Source organism: Pipra filicauda, unplaced genomic scaffold (assembly GCF_003945595.2).
Source record: "Pipra filicauda isolate LSUMZ 115617 unplaced genomic scaffold, ASM394559v2 scaffold434_size586239_pilon, whole genome shotgun sequence".
Taxonomy (NCBI): domain Eukaryota; kingdom Metazoa; phylum Chordata; class Aves; order Passeriformes; family Pipridae; genus Pipra; species Pipra filicauda.
Window position 1 is genome coordinate 422,925 of NW_024104570.1, and position 20,673 is coordinate 443,597.

The 20,673-nt window shown below is 42.3% G+C and overlaps 1 protein-coding gene across 1 annotated transcript in view; it reads left to right on the top strand.

The window, feature by feature from the left end:
• The window catches only part of PCSK2 (proprotein convertase subtilisin/kexin type 2), a 103,489-nt gene that overhangs the window by 73,075 nt on the left and 9,741 nt on the right, over positions 1–20,673 (top strand). Inside the window, exons 7-9 of the mRNA XM_027736803.2 lie at positions 5,329–5,417; positions 8,083–8,258; positions 19,310–19,525. Coding sequence (XP_027592604.1) covers positions 5,329–5,417; positions 8,083–8,258; positions 19,310–19,525 — 481 coding nt within the window. The remainder of the gene's footprint in view (positions 1–5,328; positions 5,418–8,082; positions 8,259–19,309; positions 19,526–20,673) is intronic.

A 20,673-nucleotide genomic window follows, 5' to 3' on the forward strand; every position in this document is an offset into this window, starting at 1 on the left:
CAGCACCTCTGGATCTGCCCTGAGGTCTCAGCAGGTTCCAGCTTGGATTTTCAAAAAATTGTTTCAGGACTTTTTCAATGAAATTTCCAAATGTCTTCTAGGCAGATGTTGCCAGTATTTATGTAACAGCGGTGCCGAGGATTTGAAAACTTTTCAAGGTTTCAGGGCTCAGTCTAAGTGCTTATCAAAAAAATATTTCAGGCCTATTTGATGTAGTTGGGATGACTGACTGGTCTTTGAGTTTTGGAGGGGGTTTTTTGTTTTTATTTCTAAAGAAGTCAATTGTAGTTCTGTCAGAGTGCCACAACGAAGAAGCAGCTGTGCTCCCACCTCAAACAGAGGCCTCCTGGAATGGATCAAACAGATTTAGCAGCTGTGATGTCCTCCTTTGTAGTCCTGCCATTTTTCAGCTAAAGCAAGATCCCAAAGAGATTTCTCCTTCATTTTGGGGAAGGACATCTAACATTTTTAAAGTAGTATGAATCCAATTGGTGAAAGGAAAGTCAGAGAAGAACTAGGGCTCTAATTTGTGAAGGTCTGCTGCCTTTCTGGCTTTATTTATGCAAAGGATCGTTACAGGAGAAAGATATCACTTAGCTCTGGAGAGGAGGAAAATTAAATTTAGTTTTAGTGGGTAATGGTGGCTTCTGTCATTTTCAGTGTGGAACTGCATACAGCTGTGTTCTGCCAAGCCCCATTAACACTGATTGTGCTGCTGTCAAGTATTTTATAGTGGGGTCCAGTTTGCAGTCCTCGCCTGTTCTTCAAAGTGGCCCTGGAGGGAGAGTTACCTCCTAAAGCCTCTTCAAACAGACCTCAGGCATCCTGAATGTGGCAGAGGTCATGGTCTCTGGTCCTAGGTGCCTCTGGCTAATTTCAGACACTTACGTGAAAAAGCAAATGGTCACTTTTGACCCAATCTGTGGTAATTAAGAACATAATTCTGGTTTTCATAGAACTGCAACACTTTCTTCTATTTCTGGAGGGAATGGGGAGCTCAAGTCAGCAAGTCAGGAGGAGGAGAGCAATGGAGAAATTGCTCTGCGGATTTACTTCACTATTCTTTTGAGAAAAAAAAATTGGTACCTAGAGTGTATAGTATTCTTTGCCAGTGAACCTCTGGGATGATGGGACTCCCTACCCCTGGTAGTGTTCGAGGCCAGGTTGGATGGGACCCCGAGGAGCCTGATCTAGTGGGTGGCATCTCTGCTTGTGGCAGGGAGATTGGAACTAGATGATCTTTAAGGTCATTTCCAACCCAAACCATTTTGTGATTCTGTGAACCTTGAGTTTTCTTTCATGAGACAGGGAATTTTCTGCCTTGCAAGGTAAATCGTGGGAGCAACACATGCAGTAAAGCATCCATTTCCTGCCTTTACAATATAAGAAAGCTTTAAGATGAAAGATTTCTTGTTTTCTACAGATTAAGATGCAAACCAACACACTGTATTCAGCTGTTCAGGAGTAGTTGTGACTGTTTTTCTCTGCATATTTCTTTGCTATACAGTTAATTGAGTTGATGTATTCCTATATAAGCTTGACTTCTGACTTCTGAATTATTGTTACTGGTAGGTTACAACTGTCTGCTCTGACAGTCTGTCCATATGTGTAGCTCTACAGGTGCATCTGGATAGGAGTGATTACACAGAAAAGCTATTCAGAGAAACCTGCAATAAAGGCTCCATTTTGCTCTGTTTGCAGTCAGTGATGCACCTCCCACTGAATTTAATGCATGCAGGAGAATCAGACTCAGGATAGCATGATATCCCTTTTTCCTTGAAGAATGCGTTTCTCTGTGAGCAATTCAAGTGATTTGTGGAACAAGAAGCAGAGGACTGATCACCCAGGGGCTTTTGTGAGGTGCCAGCTGCATGTGCAAAGTGTCATTAGACTTTAAGAAAAAATGGGAGTTTTTGCATGGAGTATTTCATTAATCACAGCTGCTCTGCTTGTAAGCACAGATTCTCCTTCCACTTGGTGCTTTTTAAGGCTGCTGGAAGCACTTTGGCCTTTCCATCTAACAGCCAGTGGCCTATGAAACCAAGCTAGGTGGATTTTAGAAGGGCAGAGTGTGGTGCCTCAGACAGGGAATTGCAGTCAGGCAGTTCAGCTGCTGCTACAGGCAGAGGCATATGGGTGGCTGGGCAGCCAAGGGATTTATTCCCATGCTTACTGTACTCACTGCTTGGCTGTGTTCAGACCCACAGCTTGGGGACCAAGCCAGGAGAGGGGACACTGGGACAGAGCTGTGTTTGAGCCTGAGGAGCAGTGAAAAAACCTGAATCAAGCCCTGTTCCCAAAAACAGAGGCAGCCCCACAACACTCAAAGTGATTTTTAGGAACCACTTTGGGAACTACCTGTGATTTTGAACACCCTCTCCTCCTGAACCACATTCAGTACCTTGGCATTTTCCACGTTGTACAGTGTGGAGGTACCGATAGGGATCAGTGATAGCTTGGCCTTTCTGTACAGCCCCCTGATTTCTTGTTGTGAGCATGCAGAAGGCACAGCTTGGGCTCCCCATCTCAAAGCACTGAGATTACAAATAACCGATCCAAATAACCAATAATTATTTCCACTCCTGTGGCCTTTGTATATTCTCTCACTCAGATAAGAGTTAGCAGGGCTAAATATATTCACTATCTTGGAGACCCCATATTCTTCAGAGGTAAAAATGTCATTTACTAGTTAAGGATCCAAAGCAAAGTAGAGGAACACTTTCCCTTCTGCAAACACTCAAATGCTTAGAGGCTGATAATGTCATGTGAATAAAAAGGGGATGTCATTTGCTTCACAAAAGTGTCCCTGTGAGCTCTGCATATTTAACTGCTGCCCAGTGCAAGCAGCTAAAATGATCAAGATACTCAGATGGTCCCAGCTCTTGAGACTGCAGCTCTGTAGCTGAAGTTAGGATGGATGGGTCCTGTCCTTTGCTGTCTGCAGAAGCATTTCAGAGCAGATAAAAAAGGACCTCAATGAAAATATGTGCCACCTCTGACACTTTCAAAAAACACATTGATAGAAGAGCACACAGAATAGCATTGGCAGTAGGTTTTAGAAACAAAAGTAGTTTTTAAAGACAAAACAGAGTGAAATTTTCATGACTTGTACAGGTACCTTACTTAAATGCAGAAGGCAAAACTGTTTTTCAGTTGAATCCCCTTCTCCCGTCTTATTTTTTCATGAATGTTCATGCAAAATGTTTTCATTTATGTAGCATTTATGGAAAACTTTCTCCACTTACTAACATATGACTTGCTCGTCTTGCTAATATGTGGTTTACTTTTGAAGTAACTTGTTCAAAAGTGAAAATATTCTTCATTGTCTTCTATCCCCTTGTTTCAACCATGAGAGTAATAGGGAAGAAGTCAACACTGTAGAGAAAGGGTGTGATTTGTGCTCATGACATGGATCACTTCATAGAAACCACAATGGGTTTATCAATGATACATGAACAGCAAATAGTGCTAAGTTGGAAAAGTCTGCTATTTGCCATTAATAATTCAACCAAATGCATTTCCACTCACTCATATGTGGTTATTTTTTTTTCTCTAGTTAGCAGCATGATATTGAAACCCCGAGCTGCTGGAACAGACCTGCTTACAGTCTCCATCATAAGGGCCACAGTGATAGGGAGGTCAGGCGGGGGAGAGGACCTTTTTGTAAAACCTTTTCACAAGGGAAGTCCTAATACAATTTTTTTATCTGTGAGAGAAATAGCTCACCTGCCAGCGTCACTGATTTTTTGCACCCCAGCATCAGTCAAGCCAGTTTTTAACAAAGCCATTTATTCTGCTCTGTGGCTTATAGCTACCCCACAGGTGACTAGATAATGAATGCCTAGCACAGTGTGGTTTTTTCACACTTCCTTGAACAAGGGCATGAGGAAAAACCTGCTTGATTGCTGAAAGAAATTTGTGCAGCAGCTGAATAACAAATGTATGTCACTGTTCTCACTGCCCCCTTTGAAAAAGCAACATACATGAGATCTTCAGTCTTTTGTGATCATTCACTGTGTACGTTCAAGACCGGTCATTTGCTTTCATGGAAGTGCCTTTAAAAATATATTCTTCCAAGTACAGCAGGAAATGTTGTTGCTTCTCACTCCATTACTAATGTTACTCTCACCTTTGCTAGAGGTGCTTAAAGGGAAAGAGAGAGAAAAAAGATGATTAAAACTTAATTCTGCTGCCTCCCAGGGTGGTCCATCTGATAGTCAGCATAGCCTTTACAATACAGCACTGTTAATTGCTTGAATCCTTAACTTGCTATAGGAGCAATGCCAATTTTAATGCACAGAATAGAATGCATGAGCAGTAGGATGGATTCATATTGATTCAACATCTTAAACTTAAAAAAAAGCCTGGCAGCAGCACAGGTTTCAACAGTTTTCCTGCTGTGCTATTTTTTTAAAACTAGGTTGTGTTGTCCACGTTTATCTTGTCTGCAGTTTAATTTCTGTGATGAATTAGGAGAAAGGAAAATGCAGTTTGCCTTCCTGCAGGACTGTCTGAGAGTCCCTGCCTGTTAAAGGGTCTCTGTTAAGGGCTGCAAAGCACTTCAGAGACACCAGGTGTTTTTGAAATGCTATATGTCAGCCCAAACCTGGACCTCTGTGTCAGAGCAGAGACATTTCCCATTTGAGCAGAAAGAAGTAGCACCATGAGCTGACAGCTGGAGCACCTTGACAGCTCCTCCGGGAATTAGGCACTGGGGTAGAGGCATGCATGTGCTCTCAGGTCTGACAGCTTTGGGCCTGGTCAGCCAGGCCACAGCTCTGCTGTTGAGAAGTGCAGTGACCATTTTGGCTCTCTTCTGCTATTCCAGCTTGGTATTGCACCCACCTCTTCCCTTAGCATTTCTTTTGTGGGCAGGGATATGCTCCTTGCACATGTTCAAATAGCAAAAAGTCAATCAGCCTTTGTTCTGCAGGGTTCAAAGTAATGAGTGTCATGCTGTCAAGCCACAAAAATAAAGGAATTAATATTGATCTTATGTTTACACTGTCCTGTCAGGGGCCTGTTTCCTAACGACTAATATTTGGTAATGAGGCAGAACCTCTCTGACAGAGTTAAAAAGAAATGGTCTGAATAACTTTGCAACAAAATGCAGTGTTAGTATGCAGAGGGGAAGTTGGATACCTCCTGCTTCAGGAAGGAATGAGCTCATCCAGGTATCCAAGTACAGCACTCAACAGTTTGCCATGGAATGGTTTTCCTCTGCAGCACTGAGAGCTGACTGAGGAAAAACAAGCTCTTGATGATCCAGCTCAATTCAGCACATGCATTAGCTGGGATTCATGTGGGTCTCTGTCTTCCCTTTCACAGCCATGGGACAAGGTGTGCAGGAGAGGTGTCTGCTGCTGCCAACAACAACATCTGCGGCGTGGGAGTCGCCTACAACTCCAAGGTTGCAGGTATGGTAGCAATTTGAGGGATAAATGGTCACTGTGCCTCAGGCAGAACTTCTCCTGCAGAGCCAGGGAGCATTGCCCAGGACAGGACTACAGGTTGGCACCGGGCCATATATTTATTACTTTTCACAGAAGCTGAGGAGAGGAATTTCTCCATGGCTTTGCCTTTTCAATCAAAGGCCTCTTTAATAGCCTCTTTAATAACTTTGCAAAGGAACAGCTCTGCTCCTTCATATGCCAGTTCCTGTTCATGCGCTGATTTTCAGTGCTTCTTCCCTGCGTAGCTGCAGAATCATTTCTGGCAAATCTCATTTTGCAGAAGGTAAAGTATAAATTCCTGCTACGCTCAGAAACTATTTGAAAAGGCAAATCTCATGCTGGTCTTACTCTTTACGCTCTCACAGGGCAGGGCCTGCAGAGCTGTAAATCTCTTTGGTCGTTGGTTTCCTCTGTTTTAACAGTGATGCAAAATGGTAGGAGCAGATGCAGAGGATGAAATGGGTAGTACCCAGCATTCACACTTCGTGTGTGTTGGGTGTTTTTACTTCTAACAGGCTCTTTTCTGTGCAGATAGACTGAACACAGTGCTTGGAGTGAGTTAGGCTCTTGGACACCATGTGTTAGTTTAGTTTAAACTGAAGAAATCCAGTTTTCCTACGGTTCCATGTTGAGAAACAAGCCACAGCAAGCAGAAATAGATGCTTATGAATTTCACTTAAATTCCCCTGATCCACACCAGGACACCAGTGTGGATGCAGCTGTTGCTTCCTGGGGATGGTTCACAACATGTGTGCATGGACAGCTCTGCTCTGCTTGGCCAGTCCCTGTTTCACTGCAGTGTCAGAAGAATCTGGGGAAGGCTACATTTTGTCTGTCACCTACACAATCAAAAGCTGAATCTCCACTGCAGAAGGGCACCAAGCAATGTTTGCTGAGCTGTTACCCAAGAAGTATCACTGAGAGTTAGTAACTGGCCAGCCCTGTCTCGTGCATGTCTCCTTCCTTCAGTAATGGTAACATCCCCTTCAGGGATGGACATTCCACAAAATTTGCATTCTGGCAATAGCTACTGTTAGAGGAATGTGAATTGGTGCGTGGGATTTTGACTGGACCTTGTCTGTGTTATTCATCTAACTCTACAACTTCAAGATGGATGCTTAAAAATAAAGAAGTGAAGACTTTTTCTGGTGACCAACAGCCTACAAATAATCTTCTCTACTTCCCCACTTCGTAGCAAAATCCCCACAGGATTTTGGAAGTGCCAGCCAACCTTCCCTGCCTGAGAACAGTGTGCACCTGCAGCACCACCGTGTGGTACATGGGGATGTGGAAGTCCATGCAAGTTGAGAGTCTGCTGCTGTCATGGTTCAGGGTCCATGTTTGCAAGTGGAACTGGAAGTTGGTAGCCAAGGATCTGGAGTGTCACTTGTTTTTCTTCTTGTACCTCTTTTTTGCTCTGAAGACGGCTTGGCTTTTCCTGTTGTTTCCTTATCTCCCCAGGGTCAATAATTAATTCTGTGGTTTCAGTGCAGATCTGCATTTTACAAGTACATGAAGGGATTTCTCAATCATTGAATTTGACTTCGTCATTTCTAGCTTGAAATAGTAGATCAGGAATATGCAGCTTTGGTCTGGTTTCTATTTGAATATTATACCACTTTTTTTCCAGCCTCATATTTGGCATATGGGGTTTATACTGAACGTAGTAAAACCACTGGTTTCTGAATCAGGGTCCTCACGACCATTCGCTCTGTTTGGCTCTGTGCTACTGATTTCTGTCCCATCTGTGTCCTAAACCATTGGGAAAACCTGAACTTCCACTCAGGGCTACAAATGAAAGTTGGAATGAATCCCTGGTTACTCAGGTCTCACCCAGAGGCCACCGGCCGGTTGGCTCTCAGTGAATCTGTCCTGTGTGTGGGGCATGATGGATGTAAGGGCTTGCACTGCTGTCTGTCACACTCTGGCTTGCTTATAGCCAACGCTTTGAGGTTTTATGAAGTTGACATGTCCTAAGATTGTATCATTTAAACTCTTAACTCCTACTGCAGTGTGGGTTAAAGGAAGCAGGTTTTAGTTTGGTTTTTTCCTCCAAATCCTGGCCGTATTTTGCTATTGCATCTGCATGTTGACACAATGATATTTTTCCAGGAAATTGCGGGCAGTGTGTTTCTCTCCTCTGATTAAATTCTGGAGAGCCACCAAAATAAATAGAAAAATTAGTTGAAAAACTAATGACCTGTCAACACAAAACTGAGTATTAATTCGATGAGGGTGGCCTTAGTCTTTTTCCCTAGTTGTTACAAAATACTACTTTACATACCATTAATATTATTTAAACGCTACAAATTTCTGAGACTGCTGAATACGAGTATTTTTTAAGTGTTCTCCAATAGTAGATGGAAAATGCTGTGTAATGAGAAAGCTAACAGTAAAGTACTTTCTCTTTCTGGGCCACGCTGCCTTGCTGTGGCTGGGTGTTTAATGCTGACATCCTACTGGGTAAGCACACCCTGGTGAAATGGGAATGGCGAGTGTGGAATTACTGAGTGATTGAAATTGCCAGTGAATTAAAATACTTGTATAACCAGGGACCTTCTGCAGGTGCTGGGATTTTATCCTGTGCTGGGTAATGCATAATTCATGTTTATGTTGATTAAATCTACAGGTATTCGAATGCTTGACCAGCCATTTATGACAGACATTATTGAGGCTTCCTCCATCAGTCATATGCCTCAAGTCATAGATATATATAGTGCCAGCTGGGGGCCAACTGATAATGGGAAGACTGTGGATGGACCTAGAGAGCTAACACTGCAAGCCATGGCAGATGGTGTGAACAAGGTAACAGTCTTATTAATAATCTGGGTACTGGGGCAGAATGGTGTGTAGGGGCTCACATTGAAACCAGTGACTTGGGAACACAGTGCAGTTGTGTAAATTCTTCCAACCTTCAGCATATTCCATTGTTAATTGGAATATGCGCAATTGCAATATGCTGCTCTCTGCAATATTTTGGTAATATTTCGGCATTGCTTTTATTGTATAGTCTCAGTATACTGTGTTTATCTCTAGTCTGCTTACATATGCTTTTCATATGCCAACACAGTCAACAAGGAAGAACTTGATCCTGTAAATATTCCCCATGTTGAAACATGCCAACTGTGCTGATGCCACATTGTCTGTTTTGGTGTGTTACCAATTTAATTATTGTTTTGGATTTAGAATGTCTTTCAGGTCACTCATATAAGGTCATTATTATAAGCTTGATTCAACTGCAGCTGTTTAGATGTTCACGGAGTAGTATCATTTCCCAGTAGCAGGAGCCTCCTTGTTTATTCCCACCTTTCCACCTTCTTCTAGGAGCAGTCTGTGGTCTTTGTAAAAGACATTCAATATTGTCCTGTAATCTCTTTAGCCTGTACACTATTAGAAGGTTGGGGAACATGGGTGCCAGAACTCAAAAAAAAAGCAAATCAGCCCAAAACAAACCAACCAACCTTGCATGGCTTTGTCTGCATCTCTTCAGTGTCATGCAGCCAGATCAACCACAGCTGCTCCTGCTAATGTAGGGAATGAGCCTCCTCCCCTTGGTTGATTATAGATGGCTTTCCATATTGACAAGATCTGAAATTCCCCAGAACATCTGGGGTGGTTTTGTGTGGGAGCTCCACAATTACTCAGTTTTCCATCCAAATTATTTCGTCCTCTTACTCGTGCCAGTTTCTCCCGCTCTTCATCACCACCTTGTTATGAGCAGCACATTCAGTTTACCCTGTTTTGTGACATGATAAGTAAATCTACTGCTGTGGTAAGTAGTGAAGCTTCTAAAGCTTTCTCAAATCCTGAACCCCAAATGTTTTGCCTATAACAGGTTGATTATAGTTATCCTCATGCTCCTGCCATAAAATTGGCAATATACTGCAATAACACAGGAAGACTTATCACAAATTCCTCCTGAGTCTGCTCAGTTTTATAGTATAAACTCTACAAACCTCTGATGAGTTCAGAGTCCCTCTGAAGTCATCTTACATAAGCTGTGTTTTTTCTTGTAACTTTCTTTCGTTTATCTAGTGTTTCTATAAAGATGCCCTTTGGTCTTGAGGAGGACCTTTCTTAGGTATGTGGCAGTTTTAGCAACACCTTAATGTCTTAGTTACTTGGTCTTTCTTCCACTAATGTTGGTGGGAGCAGACATAAATTCTGAAAATAGAAAAAATTCCCATATAATTTTTGTGTTGATCTCCTCCCATGCAGAACTTGTCTAAAAGTAGCAGAAAAGGCGCAAATAATCCTGGCAGAGGAATGCAGACTGAACTGAATAGAGTTATTTTACCCTCCAAGAGAAGCAGATTTTAAATTGTAGTCATGGGGATTTTTATAGTTTGGTGTGTAAAAGATCTTTAAATTAACTTGCTGTCGTGTTACCTTATGCTTTAGTTTGTGGAGTTACACTGGAATTAACCTCTTGGAATGTTACGTATTGGAGAAGGGATTTTTCTTTTCTGTTTTATTGCCTGGTTGTAGTCCCATACCTGGAGTGCTGGGCATATTACTTTTTTAATTGCCTTGCCCTCAGGAGTGTCTGTGATTCCCTTCAAGAAATAATTTGCAATATTAATATCAGAAGGGGCCCTAAGGTCACTTGGGTTGAAGGCTTGGGAAGGAGAGGGAACAGCGACAGTGAGCTGTGCTCTGGCACATCTTGCTCTCATACCTTATCAGAGACATAAAATCAACAGGACAGCCTGCATTAAGAAAGCAGTTCTGTCAGCCATTGCAGAATTAGGAGGAATGGTACTGGATTCTACCCAAGAAAAATGCTGTTTTCCAGGGAAAATTACACTTCATCTTGTAGTGGCAGTAACCCAGCTAACTGGGATACCTGCACAAAAGAAGAGACAGCCCCACCCCAAATAACTCACTTTGCATTGTGATCATAGCTCTATCTACCCTTATTTTGTTCATTACATTTCCTGTCATAGAGCGATTTTTTTTGGAATGGTTTGTTCTGATCTCCTTTTGTGGAGTGCCAGATTTTCTGGAGATACCTCAAGCTGTCAGTGGATGCTGGGTAATCTCCGCGGTGCTTTGAAAAACACACTACAGACTTCCCTGCGTGCAAACGAAGACTAACAAGCCTTTGATGTAATATCCTTTTACCTAGTTTGGGTCTATAATATATGCATCAAATTCTCTATTGACTGTACAAATGTAAATCTAATTTATGATCGTTTTTCAAAGTAACCCTCCTGTTTATTAAAAAGGATCTTTTATAAACAGAGACAAATAAATGTAGGAATTCTTCTTATCAGCCTAGAGTTGATTCTCACCAGAGTGATGGTTCACGAATTAACGATGAAGCTGAAATATTGGCAGGGAGGAAGCAACATGCTGAGAATAAAAATATGTTCTTAAACTAAAAGCAATGTTTCCAAATGTCCTAGAAGGGCAATGTAAGATCTCTTTCATGGAGCAAGATTAATATCCTTGCTGCTAATGCAAAACTAAAAATCAGTAAGTAGGAATGATGCAAAATTCTCACAGGGAAGATGCAGTTAACTGAGCTGACAAACACAGATAACATTTACCTTGTTGCCACCACGCTTGGGTGAAACTCACTGAAAAGAGTTTAATCCTTCCCCCAAACTCCATTGCACTGTCATGTCCTTTAGATGTCCTCCTTCCAGAGCTGCTGAGATGTGGGGGTAACTGGTCAACTGATAACAACAAGATGATGAAAACTGCAGAAACTGTGAAACTTCTTGTTAATAAGTCTGTTTTTGTGGCTTGAAGCCAGGCAGCCATAACTATGTGGACTAAGGCTGACATATCTCTTATATCTGATTTATCTTCTTCTAGTTGAAGAGGTCCCTGCTTATTGCAAGGCGGGTTAGACTAGTTGACCTTTAAGGTCTCTACCAACCCAAACTATTATCTGATTCTATTTTCTTACCTTTCTGCTTCCATTACCCGTTCTTGGTATGTGTTAAGCTCATCCTTGCCTTCTGTCTTAATCATGCCTTCCCTTCGGTGCCCTGTTTGCGTGGAAGGTAAATAGCATGAATAGAGGCAGCACTAAAATAGAATAATTAAGGAGAGCAAAATCTGTCCGTCACACTGGCAACTCCTTTATGGTCTCTTAATAACTGCATTTCTAAGGCTGAACACAAAAGGGATGGTGTGTGCATGAACTTGGTGTCAGCATAACACATGTAATCAGAAGGTCTTGGGAAAGGGACTCAAACTGCTTTTTGTTAATAAGACACAATCGAGTTTTTGAGTGCAGTCTTCCTTCACTGTGCTATCTCATGGTTTTAGTTCAGGGACAAGAGTCAGCAGCTTGACTGGACCCCTGAGTAGTGGTAGTTGCACTACAAAGACAAATGAGCTCACAGCTGAATTGAGGTGCTTGAGAATAGGGATTAAAAGAGCTTCTTACACACAAACGTCCACAAGAGTTTGACAATTACTGGCACTGGTCTGATACAGATGAACACCCTTACCTAATGCACATTTCAGCTGCTAGAAAAGATGTATTTGAGATGTAATCGGAAAGGACCTAATACCTAATACAACGTGTTTAAAGTTGTAGTTTTTAAATACTAGGTTGAAACTTGTGAGTACCCAGTACCTGCCTAATGAGGGGGCCTTGCACTCATTCTATGTGTAGTTTGACTGGAGAAAGCAATACTGTGTAGTTTACATATCCCTTGTCTGAGCTGTGCTTACCCGCTTTGGGGCAGGACAGCTTCAAAAGGGAGGTAGGGATGGTAGATGGAAATCCTGTGATAGCACATCTCTCTTAAATAGAGACTTTTTGATTGTTGGTACTTTGCATCCAGAATTGTATCAGCAGTCATCTTAAACAGGAAAAGGCTACTTAGGTCAAGAAGTAATTCCACTCATGTTTTATGGTACATCCTGTCTTTAATGCAGTGTGTCAAGTAAACATTTCTTACTTGCCATTTTGCGAGTCCAGCTCTTTCCATCTTCAGTTATTGGAATTTAGGGCAATAAAAAGAAGTAATGAGCTAAGCTGGTTTCTATCTATTGAATTTTTATGATGTAGGCTTTTATATTACTAGGTTGTGAGGGATTGCTCACGGACAGAATTAATTCCTTGAGACTTCACTGGCTTAGCCAGAATATATAAGACATGATCCATTCGTGCTTGTGCTGGTGAAAACATTATTGCTTCCATAATATGATCCTACCTAAGAAAATGCTGCCCAAGTACAAATTGCCAGGAGAACAGTATTTAATATTTATAGTCTCATCATGGCTTTGTAATTGGACTGACCAATAAAAGAAGAAAGGACATTGTTAAAAGTAAAGGGAAATATTTCTTATTTGCCTCTCTTCAAGGGTACAGACATTTTGTACTTTATTGTACTTTAAAATATGCTGAAGATGGCACGTTAATGAAGTACATGCAGTTAGATATCTCTAACATCGTTTTCTTTGCTCAACAGCCAAATGAGGACATGGAAATTAGTTTATGATCTGGCAACCATCTGATTACTCCATTTCTGAGTGAGCCCAACAAGCTTCTTTATAACTTGGGAGCCCTTTACCATTATATTGCCATTGTGTCTGAAATATGCATTAGAATTCCATGCCTTGTCTTATTTATGTAAGATAAAATCAAACCTTATTAAAACCCCACATGAGTATGTTGTGTCTTCTTTGAATTCTGAACCCAGTTCATCTGACAAGGATGTTTTCAGGCTTTTGTAAAACAGCATGACCAGCTTTTCCAGCCTGGTGACAGGATACGTGACTTATGACTGAGTACATGACCCAGGTTTGGAGATCAGTCTGCAGCAGTTTGCTCTCCTGCTACAGCTCAAGGAATGGATATGTGCCTCTTCGGTTGGGGGCAAATCTCAACCCCCACTGACATCTGTTGTGATACTGGCCTCCTCAGGGATGCCTTGGTCAGCTGAGGACCTTGGCTGTTGTGGGTTTGGGCTTTGTATGGGCCTGTGACAGGGTTAAATATTGCCCTTCACAAAAACTCAAATGACTGTCACATAAACAGCAGAATGCTGCTGCATCAATAGGTTGGGCCAATGTGGCAATATTTGTAAGCTCCAAATATAAATATTTTCTTCATTGACATGTTTTCTACTGTTTTCTAAGGTGGCAAGACAATAATGTAGCCTCTACAAAAATGTAGATCTTGCTGTCTCACTCTGACTCCAGGAGTGGTTTTTTTGCCTAATCTCTGTGCCACAACTCAGCAGACATGCTTTAGTCTCCCAGCAAGGCTGATTCTATAATTTGGGAACCTTTGTACAGTGCTGGCAGAGGCACAGGTGAAGCTGTGAGGACAGAGTTCCTCACACCACTTGGGAGCACTTGGGTGGGGGAACCAGCTTTGTCACTGGTAGAAAGTAAATTGGGTGTTTAGTCTACTTCTCAATGACCGTTTAGCTCAGAAATACTAAGAGGATGAGGTGGATTTTTTTCAAATATTATTGATACCAGAATTAGGCCTGTGGAATTGTTGGACTAGAGTAAATACATTATTACTTGTGGTATGCAGCCCAGCATCCAACAAAAAAGAATGGCTAATTAAAAGGCTTTGCCTCAACATTTTGGAAGTTCCCTCCCCATTTCCCTGCGAGACTGAAACCCAGTTGAAACCTAATGCTTCCCCTCTTCACCAAAAGTGTAATTTTCCATTCATTTCTCTTGGCCAAGAGAAGTCCATCCAATTTTAACAACAATTTAGATGTAGAAAATGGCTCAAGCATTATTTTTAGCCAAAGGAGGTATTGACAATTACACAATTAATTATGGGTTGGTGGATGTGAGTTCAGTACTCTTCTGTGATGAAGTCTAAAATAAGTTACATAAAGCCTTTTGTTAGGGTTTACAAATTATAGGCTTAGGCTTTTTGAGAATCTCATTTGCAGCAGTCTTTTGGACTTGGGTGATTATTACTTGACCCAAATAGTTTCAAAAATCTGTTAGGAGGAACTGCAGCCAGTTATTGAAGACAGCAAAATGTGAAAGGGACAAAAACAGGAGAAGCATGACTGAAACATGGTTCTAAGTGACAGTTATCCTCTGCATAGCAGCCAAGCGTTGAGCTGAGTTCTTGCTCCTGCCAAAACAACCTCTCCTCCTCCACTGAATGCCAGAAGGTTAGACAGGACAGCCCAGAAGGGACACAGCCTTCAGCGGTGGTGAATTTGAGGAGGATAACCCAGCTGCTATTTCTTCTGAGCTGACTTGTGGCTGTGCTAGGCAGACCAGGCATCCTGGGCTTTTCTGGGGACACAGTTCAGCAGCTCTGGGTTTCAGAAGGGACTGGATATGGAAGAAGTGCTAAGGCATTCAGCTCAGCTGTCCCCCTGGACCTGTGTGGTGGCAAACTTTGGCTATCCAAATATGTTTCCTGCTTAAAACTCTGGTAGACAGAGGTGAAGTTGAGATTGCTTGGCTGCTCTCAGGCAGATTTTGCTTTAGGTTTTGACAGTGCCCAAGAAATCAGTATAGGAAAGGAGCAAAGGGATCCAGGAAGTCACAGGCTACCAAATTGCTCTGGGCAAATCAGCCTAGCAGCTGGAGGAGCCAGGAGAGCGAGGGCTCATGTCAGGGATGCAGGAACATGCAGGCAGGCTCCAGAAAAAACTGGGAGTGTAAAAAATGAGCAGCAGTTCAGGGATACCAAGGACTCGCTGACTCCAGCTGGCTCCAGTAGTCAGACTGATGGTGCACAGGAGGCGTGGGGAGACCAAGGCAGAGCAAGATCTCTGTGTCGTCTCCTGGAAGTCTTGGGACCCCCATACAATGCTCCCCATCAGGTCATGACAGCGGGAAAAGGGTCCCACAGCTCTTCCAGTCTGTCTTTGTCTCGGTGTGTCCCAGCCTGGGGACACGATGGCGATTTGTGTTGCCTGCCTGGGCTGCAAACTACACTTTCTGCAATAATGAGCAATCTATACTGAAGGATGCAGTTTTTAATTGCAAAATATGTAAGGATCTTCAAATAATTCAGTCATGAAGAGAAAGGAATGCTCTTTTCAGAGCAAAATTAACAGGGGATGGAAACTAACTGAGTCCTATTCCTAAGTCAGTAGGACCCATGACAAATATATGAAGAAGCTGTAGAATTTTTTGCTTTTTCTAGAAAACCAGCCTATCTCTTACCATAGCAGGCAAAATGGTAATAAATTGCTATTAAATTATATAGAAGGTGCCGAAACACTTCTGGTTTTTTAGGAGGAAGAATCACAAAATAGCTATCATATGCCATGCAAAAAGAAAGATGCTTATGAAATAATATGTGCTTTGAATTTGTTACAGAAAGCAGTTTTCAGTTTTTTAATTTTTCTTGGTTTTTTTCAAATGTGCTCCATCTGCATTTGCTTCCACAGAAGTAGGCCATAAACATCAGCAAACCATTTGGACATCCTTATCCTGAAATGTCACTGCACCTAAAAAAATACCTCCTCGCAGTCAGGTGCTGCTCTTTTTCCTTCTTATCCTGCTCCCACCTGCCTGCTGGTGTCCTGATTCTGTCTTTCCCTGGTACTTTGCTTTTCAGGGCAGGAGTCTGTTCTTTATTTTATTGGTTGAAAACTGTTAATCATGATCTGTGAATGAAGGATTAGGCCAAAGCCAAAGGGCACAAGAAACATGCTGTAGGAGCCATTGCAGAGGGCATGTCATGTTAGAGACCTGGCTGTTATTCACGTGGGAGCTTGCCAGCCTTGTCGGGAAAGTTTAGGGAAGCTGGAGGAGATTTATTTGTCAAATACCACCCATTTTTCTCTGGAAAGTGTGATCCAGCAGTTAAAACTTTGGGAAACACTGGCTCAGGCACTAGCCCAGCAAGCATGATGAATGAACACCAGTAATAAGGGGGAAAAAATAGTTCCAGATATGCCTCAAGTTACATAAAGTCAAATAGACTGTACTCCCCTGCCAGCTCACTTTTGCAAGGTAGTTCAGTAAAGCAGTCTTTCTGGATGTCTTAGGGATATTTTTTGCTGGTAGCGCAACAACCCACAAGGGACACTGGAAATAGAAAACCTGCTGTTTTCTTGAAGAGAGCTTCTCAGGAGCTGTCTATGAGTTACTAAGCATGCAATGTTGCCCAAGATTTAATTCTGGTTTAGCCTGAATTGAGAGGTGGGCCTCTCTGGGGCTAAATGCACTGAGATTAATTTTCAGCTCTGAGTGAGATACACCTTCAGGTGTCTCAGAACAGCGAGTGCCAGGCTGTGCATCACTTTTGAGGGAAATGAGCAGATTTCCACAGGATTCTGAAGGAAAGATACTCTAAAATGTACCTTACTGTCTTGCTGGTGTTCTCTCTCCTTCATGACTGTTATTTCAGGATCCCCCTGGTGTTTATAGTCTATGTTACTACTGTCTTCTCCAGTCCTACTTTTGGTCCAAATGTACAGCAGCCCGAGTGACACATCTGAAGTTTTTTAGGTTCACATAAGGTTGAGATGCAAATAGAAGCTTTCAGTTTGCTTTAAATATGACACTTAGTTGACCCAAATGGGTTTCATTTATTTAGCATAGAATGATTTGGGTTGAAAGGGACCGTGAAGGCCATCTAGTTCCAACCCCTTGCCCTGTCTGGGAGCAGGGATGCCACCCTCTAGATCAGGACTAGATCAGTTTAGACTACTACCATCCAGAGAACTGAAAATTCACTTCCCCTGAAGCCATATATTTCTGCCTGAGGACACTGTGCAAACTGTCTCGCTACTGCAGGTCTGGCTGTGGGACATACAAGCAGTATCACTGCAAATAAGGCACTTGGGCTGCTAACAGTTTATTCTATAGTGTTTGCTCCTCTTTCCGGTCCTGGCTACGAAGGAAAGGCGATTGAAATTAGAGTATTAAGAAGTGAATTATGGGTTTTAACACTAAGCTGCACTTGTGGATGTGTCTCTCATGAAAGTGATGTCTTGAGGCCATTCTCAAGTTACAGTAATTTTGTGCATAAAACCTGCCCCAGAGTTTCAGTTCCTCCGTGATTTCTCCCTGTTCCACACTGGCAATCTGCTACACCCTTTTTCTGCCATTTCACCACAAATCCCATCCATGGGGTAAAATACTTGGCAGCACAGAACAATCCTGCTGAGCAGAGCTAAGTCTGTTTCTCTGTGCTGGACACTGCAGAGGTTAACTTTTTGTTAGCAACTTGGATGAATTTCTCACATGAAACTGAAGTGGTTTGCTCCATAAAAAAGCAGTGGAAGGAAAAGGTTATTTAAGAACGGATCTATACATGCCAAATTCTTACTCCTGCCACCAGCAGCTACCTGCCTTCTGCACTGGACTGCTGCTTGTTTTTTTGGGACAGAGGCTGTCCAAAGCAGGCAGATGATTGCAAAGTGGTGTGGTGGTGTACATGGGCATGGTTGTGGCAAGCTTGGGGTGTAGCCTCTGAAGACAGTTCAAAGGCTGGGTTTGGGTCCTGTAGGTTAATGCCAGTCAGAGCACAAAGTGGGATATGGAAAAAGTCAAAGGGAAAAAAAAGGCATAACTGTTCTTGTTATGCTGATTTTTTTTCTTTTTTAATAAATTGCTGGAAGGATTTTGTTCCTAAAGGATATATTTTTGCAACAGTATCATCCTCCCTTGAAGCTCAAATGACTGATCTCAGGTCTTCGTGGGAGTTCTTAGATGGATTTCATTGAGCTTTTTCATAGTCATTATCTTTATTATGAAAATCTATGTCCTGAGATGTTATATATCCCAGTGGCAGCAAACCTGCTGCGCAATTCAGTGGATTATAATGCAACTCATTAACGTGCTTGAAATAATGAGGTTGCTCTGTTCAGTGGGGTGCGATGAAAAATAGAAGCTGCTGCTGGGAACTCAGATTTGATTTAAAATCCTGAGAGAAAAGGTTCCCTATTAAAATACTGTTGCAGGTTACTAAGCTTATATATTCTTTAGCTTCCATTCCATGCTGGGCAATCAGGAGGCCAGAAGAAATTTTTTAATCTTCTGCCCAATGCATATAAACAGCGTGTTAAATTCAGGCCTTGCACCCTTGTGGTGCTCTTGGAAGTAAATGTTGGATTATATTGGACTAAACACAGAGAGAAATGGTGGCTGTGCTGGAATCAGTGGGAGATCTGAGCTTTGGGTTCAATAGCCCTGATCTTTCCCCATGTGTTGGGGTTCTCAGGTCTGACTCTTCCAGACAGCTTCTACCTCTTTCTGAGAATGAGATTAGAGGCAGCTGAGTTGATCCCTTCCCACCTGCTGCCTATCTGGAAGTTCTGGAGAGGATACAGATTTCTTTCCTTTAACTAATGGGAAGCCTTTATAGCTGCCCTTCAGCTTCAGTCTCTCCCGTCCATCTCAGTGTAATTGCTGGACCATCTTTAGATTATTTATATGGTCTTGTAACTTTATTTGCTCCTTAAAAGTAGAAGCTGGTTTGTCAGAAAAAACAGCTTTGGGGGAGGGGAAATCTATAGAGAGAAAAAGGTGCCAGTAGAGCTTTTTAGCCATTGCCTGAAACTAATTGGATCTTACAAACCCAGCCTGTGAGATGACCTATATCCCTTTTAAAGAAACACTTTCCTCATAGCACTTAGACCTTGACATAAATGCTAATGAATCCATAAAATGTCTTAGTGCCTGGCACAGAAGCCTTCAGGGCATGAAGCAAAACAGGAGATAAATGGAAGTACTCTGTGTACACAAGGCTGCAGAACTGGCTGTGGCTGCCAGTTACCTGGATTTAATAACCTGCGTGAATCCATGTATTTTCAGCTTAAGGTTGATGTATATTTTCATTGGGCCAGTTTTCTCCTTTACAGACACACAGCTTTACAATGACACGTGCAGTTTAGTGTAGCTTGGCAATTTGACTCAAGAGGGTCGATTTTCTCCTTTCACAGGGCCGGGGTGGCAAAGGCAGCATCTATGTCTGGGCCTCTGGAGATGGGGGCAGCTATGACGACTGTAACTGCGATGGTTATGCCTCAAGCATGTGGACAATCTCCATCAACTCTGCCATAAATGATGGAAGGACAGCTCTGTACGATGAAAGCTGCTCTTCAACCTTGGCCTCCACCTTTAGTAATGGCAGGAAGAGAAATCCAGAGGCTGGTGTGGTGAGTCCCGATACTACTGTGCCGTTGCTGCTGTCTCTGTGCACTCCTGTGACCTATTACAACTCTGTGTGCTTTGGAGCAGCAGATGGTTCTTTGTTGAGATGCATGTTTTCTCATCTGCATTATATGATGGTGCCAAAACTGTCAGCTGAAGAGAGGTGGGATTAATACTGAGAACAGCAGTGATCTTCCATCTCTTAGACCTTCAAAGGAAAGTCGGTGCTTTCCTTTGTTCGAAACCAGATTTAGAAGTTCAATTCTCCTCTTCTCAGAGGACAGTGTGACAAAAGGTCTCTGTAAAAATCTCAATTGAAAGTGTTAACATCTGAGATCGTGTTTACTTGTACTGGCAGACTTCTGCTGTACAAGCAGCACAGAACAGAAAGACATTTAGTCACTCTAGAGGACATATGGGGGTTCAGATCACCCAGAGCCTCCCATTGAGCAGTGCCCCCTGCAGGGCCATACCTACAGCTGGAAGACAGGCAGTTTCTGTTCCAGTGTATTTGGGATTCTCTTCCACCATAGTGATCAGTGCTCTTCAGCACCTTCAGACTAGCCAAGACATAGTCCAATTCACAGGGTGGAAAATTCAGGTGGTGTAACTTAAGGTTAGTTTTTGCCAAAAGCTGTTATACATTTTCCATGGCCCTTTCTCAAACCCCAAAGACATATTATACAATCCTAAATGCCCATATGTGGTAGCAGACAGAGAATTATTGGTTTCTGTCTTGATATCAGCTCTGTGTCACCTTTCTAATTATTGCCATAAAATGTATTTCTAAGGTTTTCTTCTAGTCTCTTCTAGTGGCTAATCTGCATAGAAAACAGCAGCCTGGTACTACTGTTGGTTCTGGAGTTGCACAAGTGTTAGAAAGCTCAATACTGTTAACAATTCTAGTTTCAAATCCTTCTGATCAACACAAAGGAATTTAAGGCCTCTGGTTAAAATCTGTTTTGTAAGAAATAAATGCCATCTGTATGAATTCATGAGTGATAATGAACATTGGTTTACTACCTCATGACTTGCTCTTGCATTCACACCCTCTGTAACCATGTCTCACCGTGGTTTGAAATCGATACACTGTTCTAAAGAAAAAAAGGGATCGTGGGCTCAAGCACACAATCTAAAGAGCAAGGGAGGGCAC